Here is a 16,441-nt window from a genome sequence, read left to right as displayed (position 1 = left end):
TTTGTGAAATCTGTATTTTCAAGCTTAGAAAGCAATAATTGATGTGCCTGGAACTGAAGATTATGTACATTTTAGAAAGAAATTGTTCATTTGTTGCCTGGACACAACACGTGAGGATTCCTGGCAATTGGGAAAATTCTCTGTCATCATGTCCTCTGTTCGGTTCCTAATGAATTAAAACCATGATGTACTTTTCGGGCCAGTGTCGGCTAAGATATAAAATGTTTAAGGACTAGTTATATCCTAGAGCACTCCTTGCTTAAAAAATAACTTCATTTTTTGGTTTGATGTATATTGGATTCATGAATTTAACTAAAAAAAATTAAAATATATTTTGAACCTGCCAGTATGAAAAAAGTAAAATATATAGGGCTATGTAGATGTACAAATAGACTGGAAGAACAGAGAAAGCATGAAAGATGGGGAGGAAGGTGTACCTCTGAACTATAAACACAGGCCACATAACTCAAATGTAAATGAAATGCTTCATATTTTTTCCCCACTTAGAATATGCTAAAACGCTCTAGCCTATAAAGAAATTACTATATGGGGCCCTTGTTTTATTTGTACTTTCTCTTATGTAAATAAGCTTCAAATCTTCCAGCAAAGAAAAAAAAATCTGATATCAAAACACTTTTAAAGGATTTAGTGTTTCTAAAAATCAATGTTGAAACCATCCATTTGCTGGGGATGTGTCTGTCTGTGTACGAGCTGCAAAGAATCCTGTGGCACCTTATAGACTAACAGATGTTTTGCAGCATGAGCTTTCGTGGGTCAATACCCACTTCTTCGGATGCAAGATGTCTGTGTACGAATACACTGGGATCTCTTACCTTCATCAGTTAGCGACTCCGTGGATTCATTCACCCGGCTGATTTTATGTAAAGAGTCTGTTGATTGTGACAGGTATTTCCAGGTCTGTATCATGTTTTCATCATTACCAACTCTGCAGAAAAAAGGAAATGCAGAACCCCATTCAGGACTCCAAAACTCAAATCAATCACTTTTTAAAGTACATAAAACAAATATAATTTTAAATAAAACTAAAAGCTGCACTAAATGTTGCCGATTATGCACAAGTATGTGTTGTGTGCACATGTATTTATATACTTTATGTATAGTGCTGATAACTACAAATTAGGGCTCAACAAACTGGATCATCTACATTTCTAACTGAAATAATCATTTCCCTAAAACCTGAAGTGAATATTTGAGGTCTGAAAGAGTTTGGTAAACTTAATTTAATTAAGTTTCATTTTTATATTGCCATTCCAACGCCTTATTTTCAAGGTACTGTTTTTCCAGCCCAGCTAATGCTGAGGAATATTGGAAATCTCTCAAGAGAGTCTGTACATGCAAAGTTCTAGCTGAATGAAATTCATCTAACATTTGGATAAGCAGTTAAACTTTTGGATGTTTTTCTAAACTGAGCCTTTTGATAATTTTCCCCTTCACAGCTCTGCAAACACACATCCAACAGGGTTTTCTAAAATCACTGGTGTTAGGGAAAATGGAAGAGAGAATGAATGATCATGGAAACTCTTTATGTATAGCAGCACTCTGTGTGTGTGTAATTATTTTATTCATAAATACAAAATGCATGATGATGTGTGATGGTATGGAACTTTTCCTAGCTTGAGTTCTGAATGGCTGCATTACATGCAAACTGTTGAAAATTTTAATTCCCAACACACAGGAAATTTGAAGTTATAGTTCCCACAGCAACTGCATCTTGACCCCTTTCCTCAGACAGTATATAGTATTTGTTTTTCTGCATATGTGGTGATAGAATATATGTGACACACACCCATAAATGTATTCCTAACAAAATGTGGGGAATAATGTAGGCTGCTTACACTATGCACACTGTACACGCACAGGCTTACCCTGCAATGTTCTGTATTGAGACGCTTTTCGAAAGTGTTGTGGTCTGCTGTGATCTCCTGTTATTGAATATTGAGGTGACTGTGTTTTCATCAGGGGCAAGTATTGCAGACCGAGGGCGCTCCTTAGGTTGTGAGGCTAGAAGAGAAATGCCAGATATCTGATAAGAAACAGCATCCAAACTCCTTGCTAAACTTACTATGATGACTTGACAAAGCAAGGTTCTAACAATTCACTTCCTCTTTGCTTAGAAATAATCAGGGGCCGATCTTCAGCTGGTATCAACTGTTATAGCTCCATTGAAATCTAGCCTCATTCTCTGTCTTTACTGGTTTGTTAACACAGGGCCCATTCCTGAAATCCCTGCTCAGGGCACAATTTCCATTCACTTGAGTAGTTCTGCCTGAGCAAGACTTCAGAAGTAGTCCCCAGGTAATTCTGGAGCCTACACTGAACACCAACGTAATTTATATTTGTTTGACCTATCTGGGCAGTTCCAAACTCTTAAGACACAATATTCTTAAGTATAAATAACTTCTGTGGCAATATAGGTAAAAACGAACAAGGTAAACAATCAGTCATCATCTTCTGTGAGACTGTTCAATGGTTCACTTGTGTTCCTGTGCAGGGAATTGGTGACCAGAGCACCAAACGGAACACCAGGCTTTCCTAATGGGGGAAGGAAAGACCTTTGACCCCTCACTGTACTGCCTGCTGGACGGGATGGTTGGGTGGAATACACAAGCCCAGAAACACTCTCATGGGAAGCTGAGCAGAACTTTATTACAAAATGACAAACAGTCACAGCAACTCGTCTTGGTGCTCTTATCACCTCCTTCGAGCTCTTACAATCCTGAATTTGCCCTGACCCCACTTAGGACTGAGTTTCTGACTATCCATCAGTTCACAGAATGCAGAGAGAAAGACCATCCAGTTATGTAGAAGGGCTTGGTCATATCTCCGCATCATCACTAGCCCCTGTATCTCACTCCCTCTTTTTTCTTTCCCACAGTGGTGCTGCTGGTCCATCTGACAAGAGCAGCTTACTTAAATGGCCCAGTTTGGAATGACTCCTTCCATTTTAACTTCCCCATTGAACAAAACACTCAGTTCAATGTTGTTTTAAATATTCTCCCAGTTTATGAATAACCCAGGGAACACCTCTGATATCTTCTTTCCAGCTGAGAGTTCACTTACTCCAGGAGAATTCTCAGCTGGCCAGCTACAGCCAAATTCTAGTGCCATTGCATTGTGTAACCACCAGAAAAGAGCTGGATCACTAAAAATACTGTCTCCAATACGGAAAACATGGCCTCTTTCTTCCATAGCTTGTATCTGCATAAGATTATATGGGTACCACAGAACTGGGCCAACCATTTGCACAACATGAGCAATGCCTCTAAAATCCCAAACGTTGCTTATCACACAGGATATAATCACTTTACTTCTGTATCCTAAAATGTTTTCTCTTTCATTGTACTGAAATGGATAACAGTTGAACATGATGGTAAAAGATTATACTGAATACAATGAAAAATAGCAACTTTTAGGGAGCTATACCAGAAAAGAGGGAAGAAACGGCTTCTTACCTTTGTTTCTCATAATTACTGTGGGTAACGAAGAGGTATCGTGTGCCTGAAGCATCCCCTTTTGTATCTGAAAGAAAAAAAGAGAGGTTTAATTTTTCCTGCCCAACATAAATAAAAGGTTATGTATAGCCACAGACACCTTATTTTAATTATGCAGTAACGCCATTCTGAGTTCCCTCAGAACAGCTTAGATCCCAGATACTGTGCCTGGCTATCTACAAGCAGCATTATCTTCAGCATGGTGATACGGTCCAAGCCATTACAAGGTATCTAATCAAATATGGAGAAATATTTACAATCAGAAGTAAAATAGGGAGACAATAATGCTGATAGAGTTCTGATATTGCTAGATAGCTAAGTGTATTAAAGCCAAAAGGATCACTGAGGGAACCGTATACATAACTGTAGTGACTAGCTGTTCAATGTAACAATGTGCTCAGCACGGTGAACACAGTCCTTGCCTCAAACAACTTATGATTTAAAGACAGGAGCAAAAGCCTTGAACAAGAAGAGCATGATGGCGGCTTGGCGAACCAGGATGGGAAGAGGGCTCCCCGCACATGGGACAACCGTGAATTCCAGTCAGAGGTGCTCATCTATATTAACATACAAAAACTGCCTTGAAAGAATATTAAAGTTGCAAAGTCTAGCACTTAAAAGTTAAAAAATGCCAAAATTAAGGTTGTCCATGTGACCTTAATTTGGCTCCATGGTGCACATGCATTATGTTTTAGTCTAGTTACAGGATCAGATGCTATTTTTTTCTATAGGATCCATGCCTCGTTCAGTGCACAGGATGGACGGTGCTCGCAGACTGGGGAGCTATTCTATATTTCATTGCAACCTCATCCCAATCTCCCTGCTCACCGTACCCACCACACCCAGGTCTGGCTCCTCTCTCTGCTGCCAGGGGAGTGTGGAGGGCACAGAAGAGAGCATCTTCCTGCACTGGGTTCCTGTGCCCACAGCCACAGCAGCCCCTGGTACCAGGAGGAGCAATAGCAGGGGAAATCAGTGCAGCCCTGGGCTGCAGCATGCTCAGTTGCTCGATGGGGATGGTACATGCTCACTCCGGTCACATGGAGATGCACAGGACAAGAGGTGCTCCATTAACAAACTGCTATTCAATATCTGTTTTACCCTCATTGTTCAATGCATGGCTCCACGCTGTGATTACTGCGCGCTATTCAAACCCTACTCTGTATAGAGAAGCATTAATCTCCTGATGGCCTTTTCAATGTAGTACCTCAGTGTTTCACAAATGTTAATTAGCTGATCTTCACGCACCCCATGAGGTAAGGCATTATTACTCCCAGTAGTGTAGTCAAGGGTAAATATGGGCAAACTCTTCTGAGCTGGGGAATATGGAGTGTAGGTTAGATTCGTTTACTCAATTCTTCTTTTTTACTGTTTTATTGATGGGAAACTAAGGCACAGAAGCAGCAATGTCAAAAGTGTCCATTAATTGTGGGTATCCGATTTGAGATGCCCGTAGCCTGATCTTCAGAGAACATAGCCCTATATCTCTTCAGAACAGAGCTCCCACTGACTTCAGTTGTACTTCTGCAAATCAGACCTCAGGATCTCAAGTAAGGTACCAAGAAAGGGAAGGACAAGGGGGTTATGTTAGAAAAGTTTGGTTTAAGTGACTTGTCTAGCATCACAAAGGAACTCTGTGGCAGAGACAGGGTGGCATCTGAATGACTAAACAACAAGACTATCCTTCCTCTTCCTGCAGTCCACAGCCTCATTCTCTACACACCTTCCAAGTTCTATAACAAATGAAGCAGGAGTCCTACCTACCGCTGCCACACTAACTACACAAGTCTGATTCATTTCCTGAGCACTGTCCATCCTCTGCACTGAATGAAGCAGGGGTCCTGTGGATCATATAAAGACTATCATAATGCATATACACAAGAGGGCAAGTTAAATTTGCAGAGGGCAAACTTTAATTCTGGCATTTACTAACTTATACATGCTTGAATTTTCAACCATAATGTTCTTATACAGTAGGCTTTTTTGTATGTAATTTCCTAGTGTTTTTTTTTAATCACATCTAGAAAACAAATTCTATATTGTGGAACCATATGGACTCCCATATATATATATATAAAATCAGCAGCACTGCTGGAGTCTTTAGATCCACAGCACAGACCTGTCACTTGGGCTCACATGGTAACTCACAGCAGTAGTAGGTTGGCATCCTTTATATGGGAAAGTCACTAGAGGGAGATGAGCAACCTCCTCCCCCTCTCCTGTGCTCGGCTCCATATCCCAGTCCTTGTTTCCCCCTTCCTCCACCACTTGTCCCCATCCCTGTCTTCCCTTGGCATTGAACAAACAGCTGCATTTTACAAAACCTAGAATATGATTTTTTCCTATTCACATCAGACAAGGGAAGCAGAATTAATCTACAATTTGGGCGAGTATCATAAATTTCAGGAGAGTTTAGGAGAATGATCCCCCATAACAAGGGATTCTGACATTATGCCCAGCAGACTGGAAATTCCATTCCTGCACATGTTGCAAAAGATGTCTGTATGCTAAAACACTTCAAAATAAATGTCATGTTCAGCACGACATGAAACCTCTCACCTTCATTTTGACTTTTGCACAGGATGGGAGACTCTCCTTACAGCCTTTGTGAACAATTGCATTGCAGTCTGCAAAATGGGAAAAAACACACACAAAAAGTCAGGTCGGAAGAAGTTTGCCTTTTGATTTCCTCTTACATTTCTATGCGAGACCCTGGGGTAATTAGGGATTTTCACTTCCACTCAAACTAGAAGAGCAGCTCTAGATATTGCCAAATGTGCTGCCTTCCATGATAATTAGGCGATATAATGATTAAGAAGATTTCCCCACAGATTTCAATTGATTGGGAGTTCTGCTTAAAAATCAATGGCATACTATGCCTGAAATTACACAAAGATGCTTGTTATTCTTTAGATGAAAAATAAGGGGGTGAACAGGAGCCACTGAACAACTAGGGACATGACTGAAGATTTATGACTTCCCAGGCAAGCAGAAGGAGGGGTTGATTATAACAGCAAAAGATTCTCCTTAAACACAAATATCTTCTTAATTAGAGCAAGAATGACAGGAAACCAGATGCAGAAAAGGAACAGAGAAAAAAATATTGCACACGTGTGAAAAAGGATCACACTTTTATAATTATATCTTCCATCACTCTGCAGAGACGCCAAAGAAGGTAACAGGAATGAGAGTCAGGATACTGGGTTTGACACTTAGACTCTTGTCCACCGAGACTGAACTCATCAGTTCATTTCATATGGGCCACTGATACGTTCCAAGGGTAACAACTCTCAACTCACTCCTTAATACACACCCGGCTTGCACATGACCCAACGACCTGGAGGTGAAAAAGCGCCACATCCCAGTCCTAATGCCCTGAGTCAGCCAATCACTCAGTGCATCCGATTTTGTCCTAATCATCCTGGAGATAAACTGTCCATTAAGGCTGGGCTCTACACAGGGAGTTACAGCTCCATCACACACTGATTTATAATGGGATTTTGGTTACTAACTCCTTGAAAATCCCCAGCCTAAAAACATTCAGATGAAATTCAATATAACTAGATCCAGCAAATATACCTGATCACTTTTGTCTATTCAGGGAAATTCATTTTAAATATTTAGTTTGCAAACTATATTTAAAAGCCAGAAATAGCAACCCCCCTGAACGAACAAACAAAAATCTGCAAATCATCATTAAATTCACAGATACGTGTCTGCTAAATGAACGGATGTGCATGTGAATGTGTCTCTGACAGCGGTAATGGGCGTTAGGGTTTATGCTCTTTTGTTGACTTCCCACAGTTTCCTGTACATGTGAAAGAGAAAGACAAAAATCTACCGTGCTGTGTAAAAACATTAAGACTATCATAGCTCGGATCAAGGGAAAAAATGCAACGGACCTAGAGAACTTTCTACCTTTTTCTTGCCTCGGAAACCCTGTCCTTCCTGTTTGATACAACACCCCATTTTCCTTGCTCGTGGTTGTAGTAACATATCCTATATTCCTCACAGCCACAGGAGAACTGGTCAAGAATCCCTCATCTTGCTGCTTAATGATGCTCTTGAATTGAGTAACGTGATGCCCCTGGGGGAGTTGAGACTTGCTCTGGCTTGAAAGCATTGCCATCACAGCAATCCCACTAGGCTGCCAGGACATGAAAAGTCAGAACTCATCTGAGGTTGAACACATGGAAGGTTTCTTACACATACTCTAGTTAGGAGGTTGGGAAGTCTCTTACAAGGCTAGTGCCACTTCTGTTTTATACACTGTCTAGACAGAAAATGCTTTTACTATGAGTTGCCATCACCTTAGTGCAGTGGTGGGCTGTGCCTCCCCAAGCAGCCTGGCCCCTGCCCCCTACTGTCCCCCTCAGAACCCCTGACCCATCTAACCCTCCCCACGCTCCTTGTCCCCTGACCGACCCCTCCTGACCGTAACCGCTCCCCTGGGACGCCCCCATCCACTCCCCCTGCTCCCTGTCCCCTGACTGCCCTGACCCCATCCACACCCCTGCCCCCTGACAGGCCCCACCCGGGACTCCCACACTTATCCAACCTCCCCCCTTTCCCCATTCCCTGCCCGCCCCCAACCTCAGCCCCATCCAACCCCGTTGCTCCCTGTCCCCTGACTGCCCCCGGGACCCCCTGCCCCTTATCCAACCCCACCCCCACCCCAGCCCCCTTACCATGCCACTCAAAGCAGCATGTCTGGCAGCCGCTCCGCCCTGCAGGAGCTCGCAGCCCAGAGCACTGCCCATGCGGTGGCATGGCTGCAGGAGAGGGGAGACAGCAGGGGAGGGGCTGGGGGGCTAGCCTCCCTGGCCAGGAGCTTATGGCCAGGGAAGGACGGCCTGGCCTGTAGTTTGCCCACCTCTGCCTTAGTGGATAGCATGTCTCCATGACTGACAAAGCAGGAGAGACCCAAGTAAGTAAAAAGCTAGAAATATTATAGTCCAATTATTTGAGTTAAAAGTACTAATAGCCCCACCCCACTTTAGGTAATCCCCTTGGCCCCTCCAACCCTTAGCTCTTAGAAATTACAATAGCAAAAACCTTTTATGACAGAGAAGAAGGGGGGAGGGGAAATAGCTCAGTGGTTTGAGCATTGGCCTGCTAAACCCAGGGTTGTGAGTTCAATCCTTAAGGGGGCCACTTAGGGATCTGGGGCAAAATCAGTACTTGGCCCTGCTAGTGAAGGCAGGAGGCTGGACTCAGTGACCTTTCAGGGTCCCTTCCAGTTCTAAGAGATAGGTATATCTCTAAAGCTGATTCCCTTAGCATTTCTGAAGGTGGGGTAGGATTGGATTCCCTTGAGTCAAACCTGCCCCTCTGATTCTGGGCCTAGCTCCAATGGAGCTAAAAATCTCTCAAAAACAGATAATACTGTGATTTTCCCACCACATATGATGGCAAAAAAGTCTCAAGAATTCTCAAATGACTAGATTTCTAATAAGATAATAATAACCATAAGATTTCTCAAAAAGAACAGGAGAACTTGTGGCACCTTAGAGACTAACAAATTTATTTCAGCACAAGCTTTCGTGGGCTACAGCTCACTTTTTCAGATGCATAGAACAGCCAGAAGATATTTATACATACAGAGAACATGAAAAGGTGGAAGTACGCATACCAACTGTAAGAGTCCAATCAATTGAGATGAGCTATCATTAGCAGGAGAAAAAAAACCTTTGAAGTGATAATTGAGATTTCTGCTGTCCTGGAACGGACATCCTGTCAGAAGAGCTTGTGAGATTTCAGTGCCGTCAAATTCAAACTCAAGCCCTGATTTGGCTTTGAACCTGTATTTCAAACCCTAACCTAAACCAAATCCAGACTCAAATGTCACTTCCTCAGCTGATCTCTACATTAAAAACCCAAGCACTTTAGGACAAGATAGGAGCTGGGAGCTGGCCAGGCAGCAATTATTAATTCACTTTAACTGGTGCAAAAGTCACTGGATGCTTTTATATGGAAATTCTGGACCAGCAACAAGTTTCAGCCACGCAGGGAGATTCTTCAGCACCCCTCACCCCCCAATTACAAAACCATTAATAATTACAGAAGGTAAATTTCTGCTTTGCCCAAGCTGGTATTTTACATTAAAAAAAAATGAAAGGAAAAAAAAGCCCAGAATTATTCAAAAATTGAACTTTAGAAACATCTATAATATCTCCAGGGTTTTTTTTGTTTGTTTTTGTATTTTTAAGAAAAAGTTATTTTTTTCCAATATGTTTGGAGCAATCAGCTGGAAAAATAATCTGAATAGTTCATAGGTACATTGGCTTACAATAGGCCAAAGCATTGTAGATGTTTTTTAAAAGTCTATTCTCTTAAGAACTACCACAGTAAATAGTGGCCATTAGTGCAGAAAAGGAGTGGAAAGTGAAGCAACGAGTGCTATATGAACAATAGAACTCTGGACCAGTGTTTCTCAAACTGCGGTCGCCGCTTGTATAAGGAAAGGCCCTGGCGGTCGGGCTGGTTTGTTTACCTCCCCCATCCGCAGGTCTGGCCAATCGCGGCTCCCACTGGCTGCGGTTCGCTGCTCCAGGCCAATGGGAGGTGCTGGAAGCGGCGGCCATTAAGTCCCTCAGCCCGCCCTGCTTCCAGCAGCTCCCATTGGCCTGGAACAGTGAACCGTGGCAACGGGGGAGCCGCAATCGGCCTAATCTGCGGACGGGGCAAGTAAACAAACTGGCCTGGCCCGCCAGGACCTTTCCCCACAAAAGTGGCGACCCCAGTTTGAGAAACACTGCTCTGGACCATTGCTGTTGAATATTGGTCATTTTAGAAGGGAGTCAGCAGACTATCATCATCACAATCAGGAACTGGTTTAATTTGTGAGACATGGGAACTGGCTGGTGTCCTCTGATATAATGCAGGCTGGAATACATGCGTGGCAATCATCCCCAACTGAAAGTCCCTTCTACACACAAACCAAAGGGCTCCATTAACAGAAGAGGAACAAAAAGATGGAGGAAAGCCACAAAAAACAGCCAAATCATCCTAGTAAAAATTCAGACAGCGACAGTTTTACACAGAATATATGGACGTGAAAGTGTGACACATAATCAAGAAGCTGAATCTCTGCTTTATGTGCAAAACTCAACACAACGTTAACTATAAACTTGCTACTGGCACCTCCATAACGACAACTTGCTTTTGGTTTCACAAAAAAGTTTCACGTGCTGATGTGCTGCATCCCATTTCCCAAAACAAGACACTTCCTCTCTTTGGAAAGAGTTGTGCAAGTTGCAAAATGAAGCAAGGACTGCAAACCAGCAAGTCCCCTGAAACCCGTGTGTCTTTAATCTGACACAAAAAACCCCGCAAAAATATTTGATTCTTAGGCTTCATCTGGCCTCCTGAATATTCCATGTGTTCTACAGCGAGCTAACGTACACTGTACGTTACTTTAATTTTGACAGAAGCTGTTGGCTACACCTACACTACACATTACCAGTGGTGGCAAGTCATGTATATGCAGCTACACGGACTGCATCCACACTGTGGGCTGTAGCTACACATGTCAGTGAAAGGTTTTGGTGGGGAGAGGCAGTGGGGATGGGTGAGCCCTTGCCAGAGCCTTTCCCCGTGCAAGGGGAATGCTCCTGCAGTGGGGAGCTGGTGGAACCTTTCCCCCTGCCAGAGCCTTTCCCATTTTGCAGTAGGAAGCTACCCAAGCTTTTCTCCACTACCTCTGCCGCCAGAGCCTTCCCCTTGCTGGGGGAATCTATTCCTGCGGCAGGTAAGGCACCAGAAGTGGGACCCTGCTCTTTTTAGCAGTGTAGATGAGGAGGCATGAGGTTGGCGGGTAGAGAGCCTATAGGGTACATATTTGCATACATACCCACACCCTTCAGGCATGTCTTTACTTGCCTATGCCATGCTTTGCCAGCTTTAATGCTATTTATTTATACCTGTGCTAGGGGAGTTATGTGGGATGTACCCCAGATGCTGCCGAAAAAGGGGCAGTGTAGATGTAGCTTAAGGCTGTATCTACAGTATGCTACAGTGCACCGTGTGCCATTGTACAAACTATGGTGGGTGTGACTAGCCGTACATCCTCTAATGCTGCACAATAACACCCCCGGGCGGACACTGCGGGCATAAATTATAAGTCCGGTTTGAAGAGAACTATGTTAACACGAACTAGGAATCTTAGTTCATGCCTGCAGCGTCCAGACGAGGAAGTAACAATGCAGTACTCTGGCCCACACTGCTATTCGCACCCCCGTAGTCCAACCTGTTGGGTAGTACAGACAAGCCCTAAATCAAATAGGGCTGGATTACTTACACCCATCGAAGCAAAAAATAAAAACACAAATCACACAAAACTTATGCCCAAGCTATAGCGTCCTTTACAGTGGACATCACACAATGGAGTAGATGACCCTTGCAGTCCCTTCTAAGCCTATGGTTCTAGGGCTCTTGGCTAGGACACCAGATGTGTATTAAGTCACAGTGCTTAGGTGAGAGAGATTTCACATGTGCATATGTAGGAGGAGATTTTGAAAGGCACAAAGAGCAGCTAGATACCCAACTTCCATGGAAAATAAATGGAAGCTGGGCACCTGATACCCATTTGTATCTTTGAAAATCTTCCCCTTGCTCTCTGCATGCCCATGACTGACGGACGGCAGGGAAGCAGCTACTGTCATTGCGTAGCAAAGACATTTAATACCGTTGTTTGATAGTGATAGTCATCTTACTTTTTTGTGTCTATATTCGTTTTATGAGGACAGGACCCTAGGCAATGTTCATTGTGTGCCACAGCCTATGCTGTGTGCATGCATATTCACTTAAAACAGGGGTTCTCAAACTGGGGGTCGGGACCTCTCAGGGGGTCATGAGATTATTACATGGGGGGTCGTGAGCTGTCAACCTCCACCCCAAACTCCATTTGCCTCTGGCATTTACAATGGTGTTAAATATATTAAAAATTGTGTTTATTGGGGGGAGGGGTTGCACTCTGAGGCTTGCTATGTGAAAGGGGTCGCTAGTAAAAAAAAGTTTGAGACCCACTGACTTAAAATAAACCTTGCATAGTTTAAACCTGTATACTGAAAGGAAATGCAACACATAAAAGTACATCCAGGACAATGTTAATTTTATAGGCATGGAACATGTATCCCTATCTGCACAGGTCCACAGACAGTCAGGAATTTATTAACAGCTATGTTTTGGAGCAATTTAAGCTCATCAGAATGTAACAAGTTAAAGCAGGTGATGTTTTGTCTCCTAAATGGATTGGGAGGATTTAAAAAATAAGCACAGGAGGGGAGAGGATGGATTAAAGCAAGCATAATTGTTAAAATGTTCCACTTCCTGGCAGGTTAACATGGACCAGGCTTCGTACAATTGTGCTGCTGTCTTTTCTCCTTCAGGAAACGCCAAAGCTGCCTCTGACTCTAGAGATACAACTAGTTATTGTTCTCTTCCCTCCCCCCAACATTTTTAGACGCTGGTCATCTATTGCAGTGGAGTGTCCTTGTGCTGCCTGCCAAATGGGTGAATGCTGCAGTCTGCATCCTCTAGGAGAACAGGCCATTCATAGCTTCCTATTTCGCAGCAGTTTGGAGCCAGAGCCTCTTTCCCAATGGAAAGGCAGCACATGCTGAACAGGTCTCAGATCAGCAGCCAAACACCACATTGAGAGCCAGTGGACTCTGCTTCTGATCAGGAGAGGTACTTATAAATACATTGTATTGTTTCTAAACATGAGGATAAAAATGATCACTGATTCAATAGCAAGCGATCAACAGCACAGGGCAGTTTTCTAAATATCTTGCAGTTTTGAACTGTAAACTGAAGGAGTGACTGTTTTGGTCTCTGCTGAACTAAGTCTGACAACCTTCCTGAATTCACGTGGCAGATTGTAATGTGAAGAACATTCTGCTTAGGGGCTAGAACAAGAACATCAAACTAATTTAAATAGACGCCCATATCTCCCAGTGGCCAACGTGCTGGCTATGTTCCATTTAGGTTTGGCACAATTCGATTTTTTCTAATTTTGACGATTCTTATCAATTTTTAGTTTTAAGATTCCCCTCCCCATTTTTAAAGATTTTTTTTCCATTTGTAACTACTTTTATTTTTACAGCTGTAGGGTTGGGCTAAGGGCAGTGCTGACAGTTGAGCTGAAGAGGTGTCCCTGTGCAACCAAAGGACCCAAAACTTTGGGGTGCAAGGTGCGGGGGATGCTGCGGTTATCATGGTGCAGCAGAAAGAGAACCCCAGCCAGGACTGGAAAAGGAGGAGGAGGAACGGGTTCCCAGCTGCAAAGACAGCAGGGTGGCTACCTCCGCAGCCAGGGACGACGAGACGACAACTCCTCACAGTCCTGGCCAGGGGTATCTGCTTTGCCTCCCTACCACACCTTGCACCTGCAGGGATCATGTGTCGTTGGCCCTGAGGCAGGGCAGGAGAGCTTTATTGTCATGGACCCACTCGCTCACTCAGAGGGCTCCCTGCAGGCATGCTGACTGTTACCCAGAGATTTTTTTTTCTTTGATTTCAGTGTGGCAGCTGAAATTGACATTTACTGACAGTTATCGATTAAAATCGAATGTGGCCAAGCCTACCTACATTATACCTAGAGAGTGTTGATTACATATTTCGCAACACTAATGCATTTATACATATATGCCTTCCCCTCTAATACTCACCCTATGCATGCATCAATAAATAGCTGTAGTTCATACAGTGTTTTCAACGTTATATTCTACATATCCTTTGAGACTACATTAGTCAAAGCCAACAGCTACTACTAGGCAGAGAATAAACTACCTGCTTTTTGTTTTTGTTTCTGGCCAGCAAGGTTTGTACCTGACTCATCAGCAAGAAGTAAGCACATCTCAGGGACCTGGAAATCCCCCTTACCAAAAGCACCTGAATGCACGGTAAGCTGTATCAACGAGTGGGGAAACTACTCTTAACCTTTAGAGCACAGGATTTACTCAGGTCTGAAAGCTGTTTAAATAGAACTGCTACAACCGACTAAGCTTGCAAAGAAACATGGCGGCCCTTTGATCTGAGCCACATCATCATCACCATGCACATATGTGAGGGGAAAAGGGTGAGTGTATTCTAATTTCATAATGTTGTGTTGCTGCCACCAAGAACTCACTGGAACACTGAATCAGTATTTGCTGGAGCTAAAGCAGGAGGTAGGCTAGGGATAGGATAGAGAGTTCTCTTTTTCCTGAAGTTAAAATGGAAAACTAAACAGTCATGGTCCAAGCTAGCTTTCCTTATCACCCCCAAAAGCTTGAATAATTTATCTCAGTCCCAAGCACTAGTAATACACCACCGTCCTGATCTGGTACCTCTAAACAGATACAGATGACAACACTGAACAGCATCATACCTGTAAACTGGGCCAAACATCAGCTATGAACTAGACTGAAAACCAGTCTCCGTTTCACTTGAGAGTCGTATTTGAACCCTTGCTACTTGACGTGAAAGGCTGATGCATTAATCAGATCGGGTTCTCCCTTCTCCCTGATCAGAATTCTCAAACTTGTAGGGGGAATAAAGCAAAAGATCCATGACCAGCATCCTGATTCTGGCGGATAGGCTTTCCACCAACAGTGGAACACAAAGGAAAAACGACTTACTTGCACAGAGGTGTGAATCCTTGTTGAAAGGTTTCATACAGTGGTAACAGTTGATTGGACCCACGGTAGGGGTTGCACTGAAGAGGTGTCCATTTAACATCTTTTTGTCTTTCTCTTTCTCCTTGGAATCTTTGTCCTTCTCTTTCGTCTTCTCCTTATCTTTCTCTTTTTCCTGCAAAGGGAAAAGGGACCTGTAGAGTCTAGTGACAATTCCCTCATGGTTGGAGCTATGAGTACATTGATCCATACACACCTTACCAAAAGCCATGTGTATTCATAGATATCAGCTAGGGAAGCAAATGTACAGTCTTCGCAGAAAAGGATTAACACTATAGATTTCCCGTGTCCTCTCTCTACACAGGCATTTTAAAGTACAGCAGCTCAAGAAATTAGGTCTCTTCTCATCAAAGCATCTGTGTTTCTTCCCATCTTTGTCTTTAAACATACACCCTGGTTCTGATCATCACTAAATGGCAATCTCTTCAGCACGTCCAACGTACTGTAGCATAACTAAAATAACAGGTTTTGTGTAGGCCAAACTTTCAATGTGAAGTTTATTTTTTACATTGGCTGTAAAAATTATGTGTATAAGTGTATTTTAAAGGAGAAAGACGGACCTTTATTTTGGGGTGGGCTGATAGAATTCTGTTCCTTATTTTCCTCTTCACTAGTTTGAGCTGCCTTCTTCAGTTTCATTCAACCAGCTGTGAATAATCTCCTTGGGGATATGGATTTTTCACAAACTTTCTATCCATAGCACAGTAGAGTAGGTTGATTTACTGAACTATGGCTAAATGGGACTCCAGGTTACCCAGTACTGGCTTGTTCACTGTGCTCTGTCTTTCTTAACTGCAGAGACCAGTAAAGGCAGATGATGGCTACTTTGCAAAGCCTAGGTTCTGAGCTCCCCATGTCTCGGCAGCAGGGGAGATAAGACTGGCCAGATACATAGACTAGCATCAAAGCATTATATAAAATTTTAAAGAGGCCACACTGGTTACTCTCAGCTTTGGGAATCCAGAGCACAGTTGCTTTTGGCAGGCTGACTAGCAAAGCCTTCAGGCCCATCCGTTCTGATTTTCAGAAGGGTCCCTCCTCCTTCCCACAAAGAGATTGTTGTATCAGCAAGATTACGCTGCTTTAAATATGCAGGCTTGAAGTTCCCTCCCAATCTTGAAGTTTAATGGGTAATCAAACTAAGTCACAGAAAATGCAAACATTCCCATTTGCACAGCCTGAAGTAGCAGATGACTAAATACTGAGACGATGAAAAAATATAGGAAGTGACAATATGTTGGATTCTGTCTA

At 43.1% G+C, this 16,441-nt stretch overlaps 1 protein-coding gene across 14 annotated transcripts in view; it reads right to left on the bottom strand.

Moving 5' to 3' along the window:
* The window catches only part of AKAP13 (A-kinase anchoring protein 13), a 337,762-nt gene that overhangs the window by 32,079 nt on the left and 289,242 nt on the right, over positions 1-16,441 (bottom strand). For all 14 annotated transcript variants that reach the window (XM_039490381.1, XM_039490379.1, XM_039490382.1 and 11 more), the window contains 5 exons: positions 15,134-15,305; positions 6,072-6,139; positions 3,474-3,540; positions 1,887-2,022; positions 834-946 (listed from right to left, as the gene is read on the bottom strand). In XM_039490381.1, the coding sequence (XP_039346315.1) occupies positions 834-946; positions 1,887-2,022; positions 3,474-3,540; positions 6,072-6,139; positions 15,134-15,305 (556 nt within the window). The remainder of the gene's footprint in view (positions 1-833; positions 947-1,886; positions 2,023-3,473; positions 3,541-6,071; positions 6,140-15,133; positions 15,306-16,441) is intronic.

This window comes from Mauremys reevesii, linkage group 10 (genome assembly GCF_016161935.1).
Source record: "Mauremys reevesii isolate NIE-2019 linkage group 10, ASM1616193v1, whole genome shotgun sequence".
NCBI lineage: Eukaryota > Metazoa > Chordata > Testudines > Geoemydidae > Mauremys > Mauremys reevesii.
Note: the sequence above shows the minus strand (reverse complement) of the source record. Positions and strands in the feature narration are given on the sequence as shown.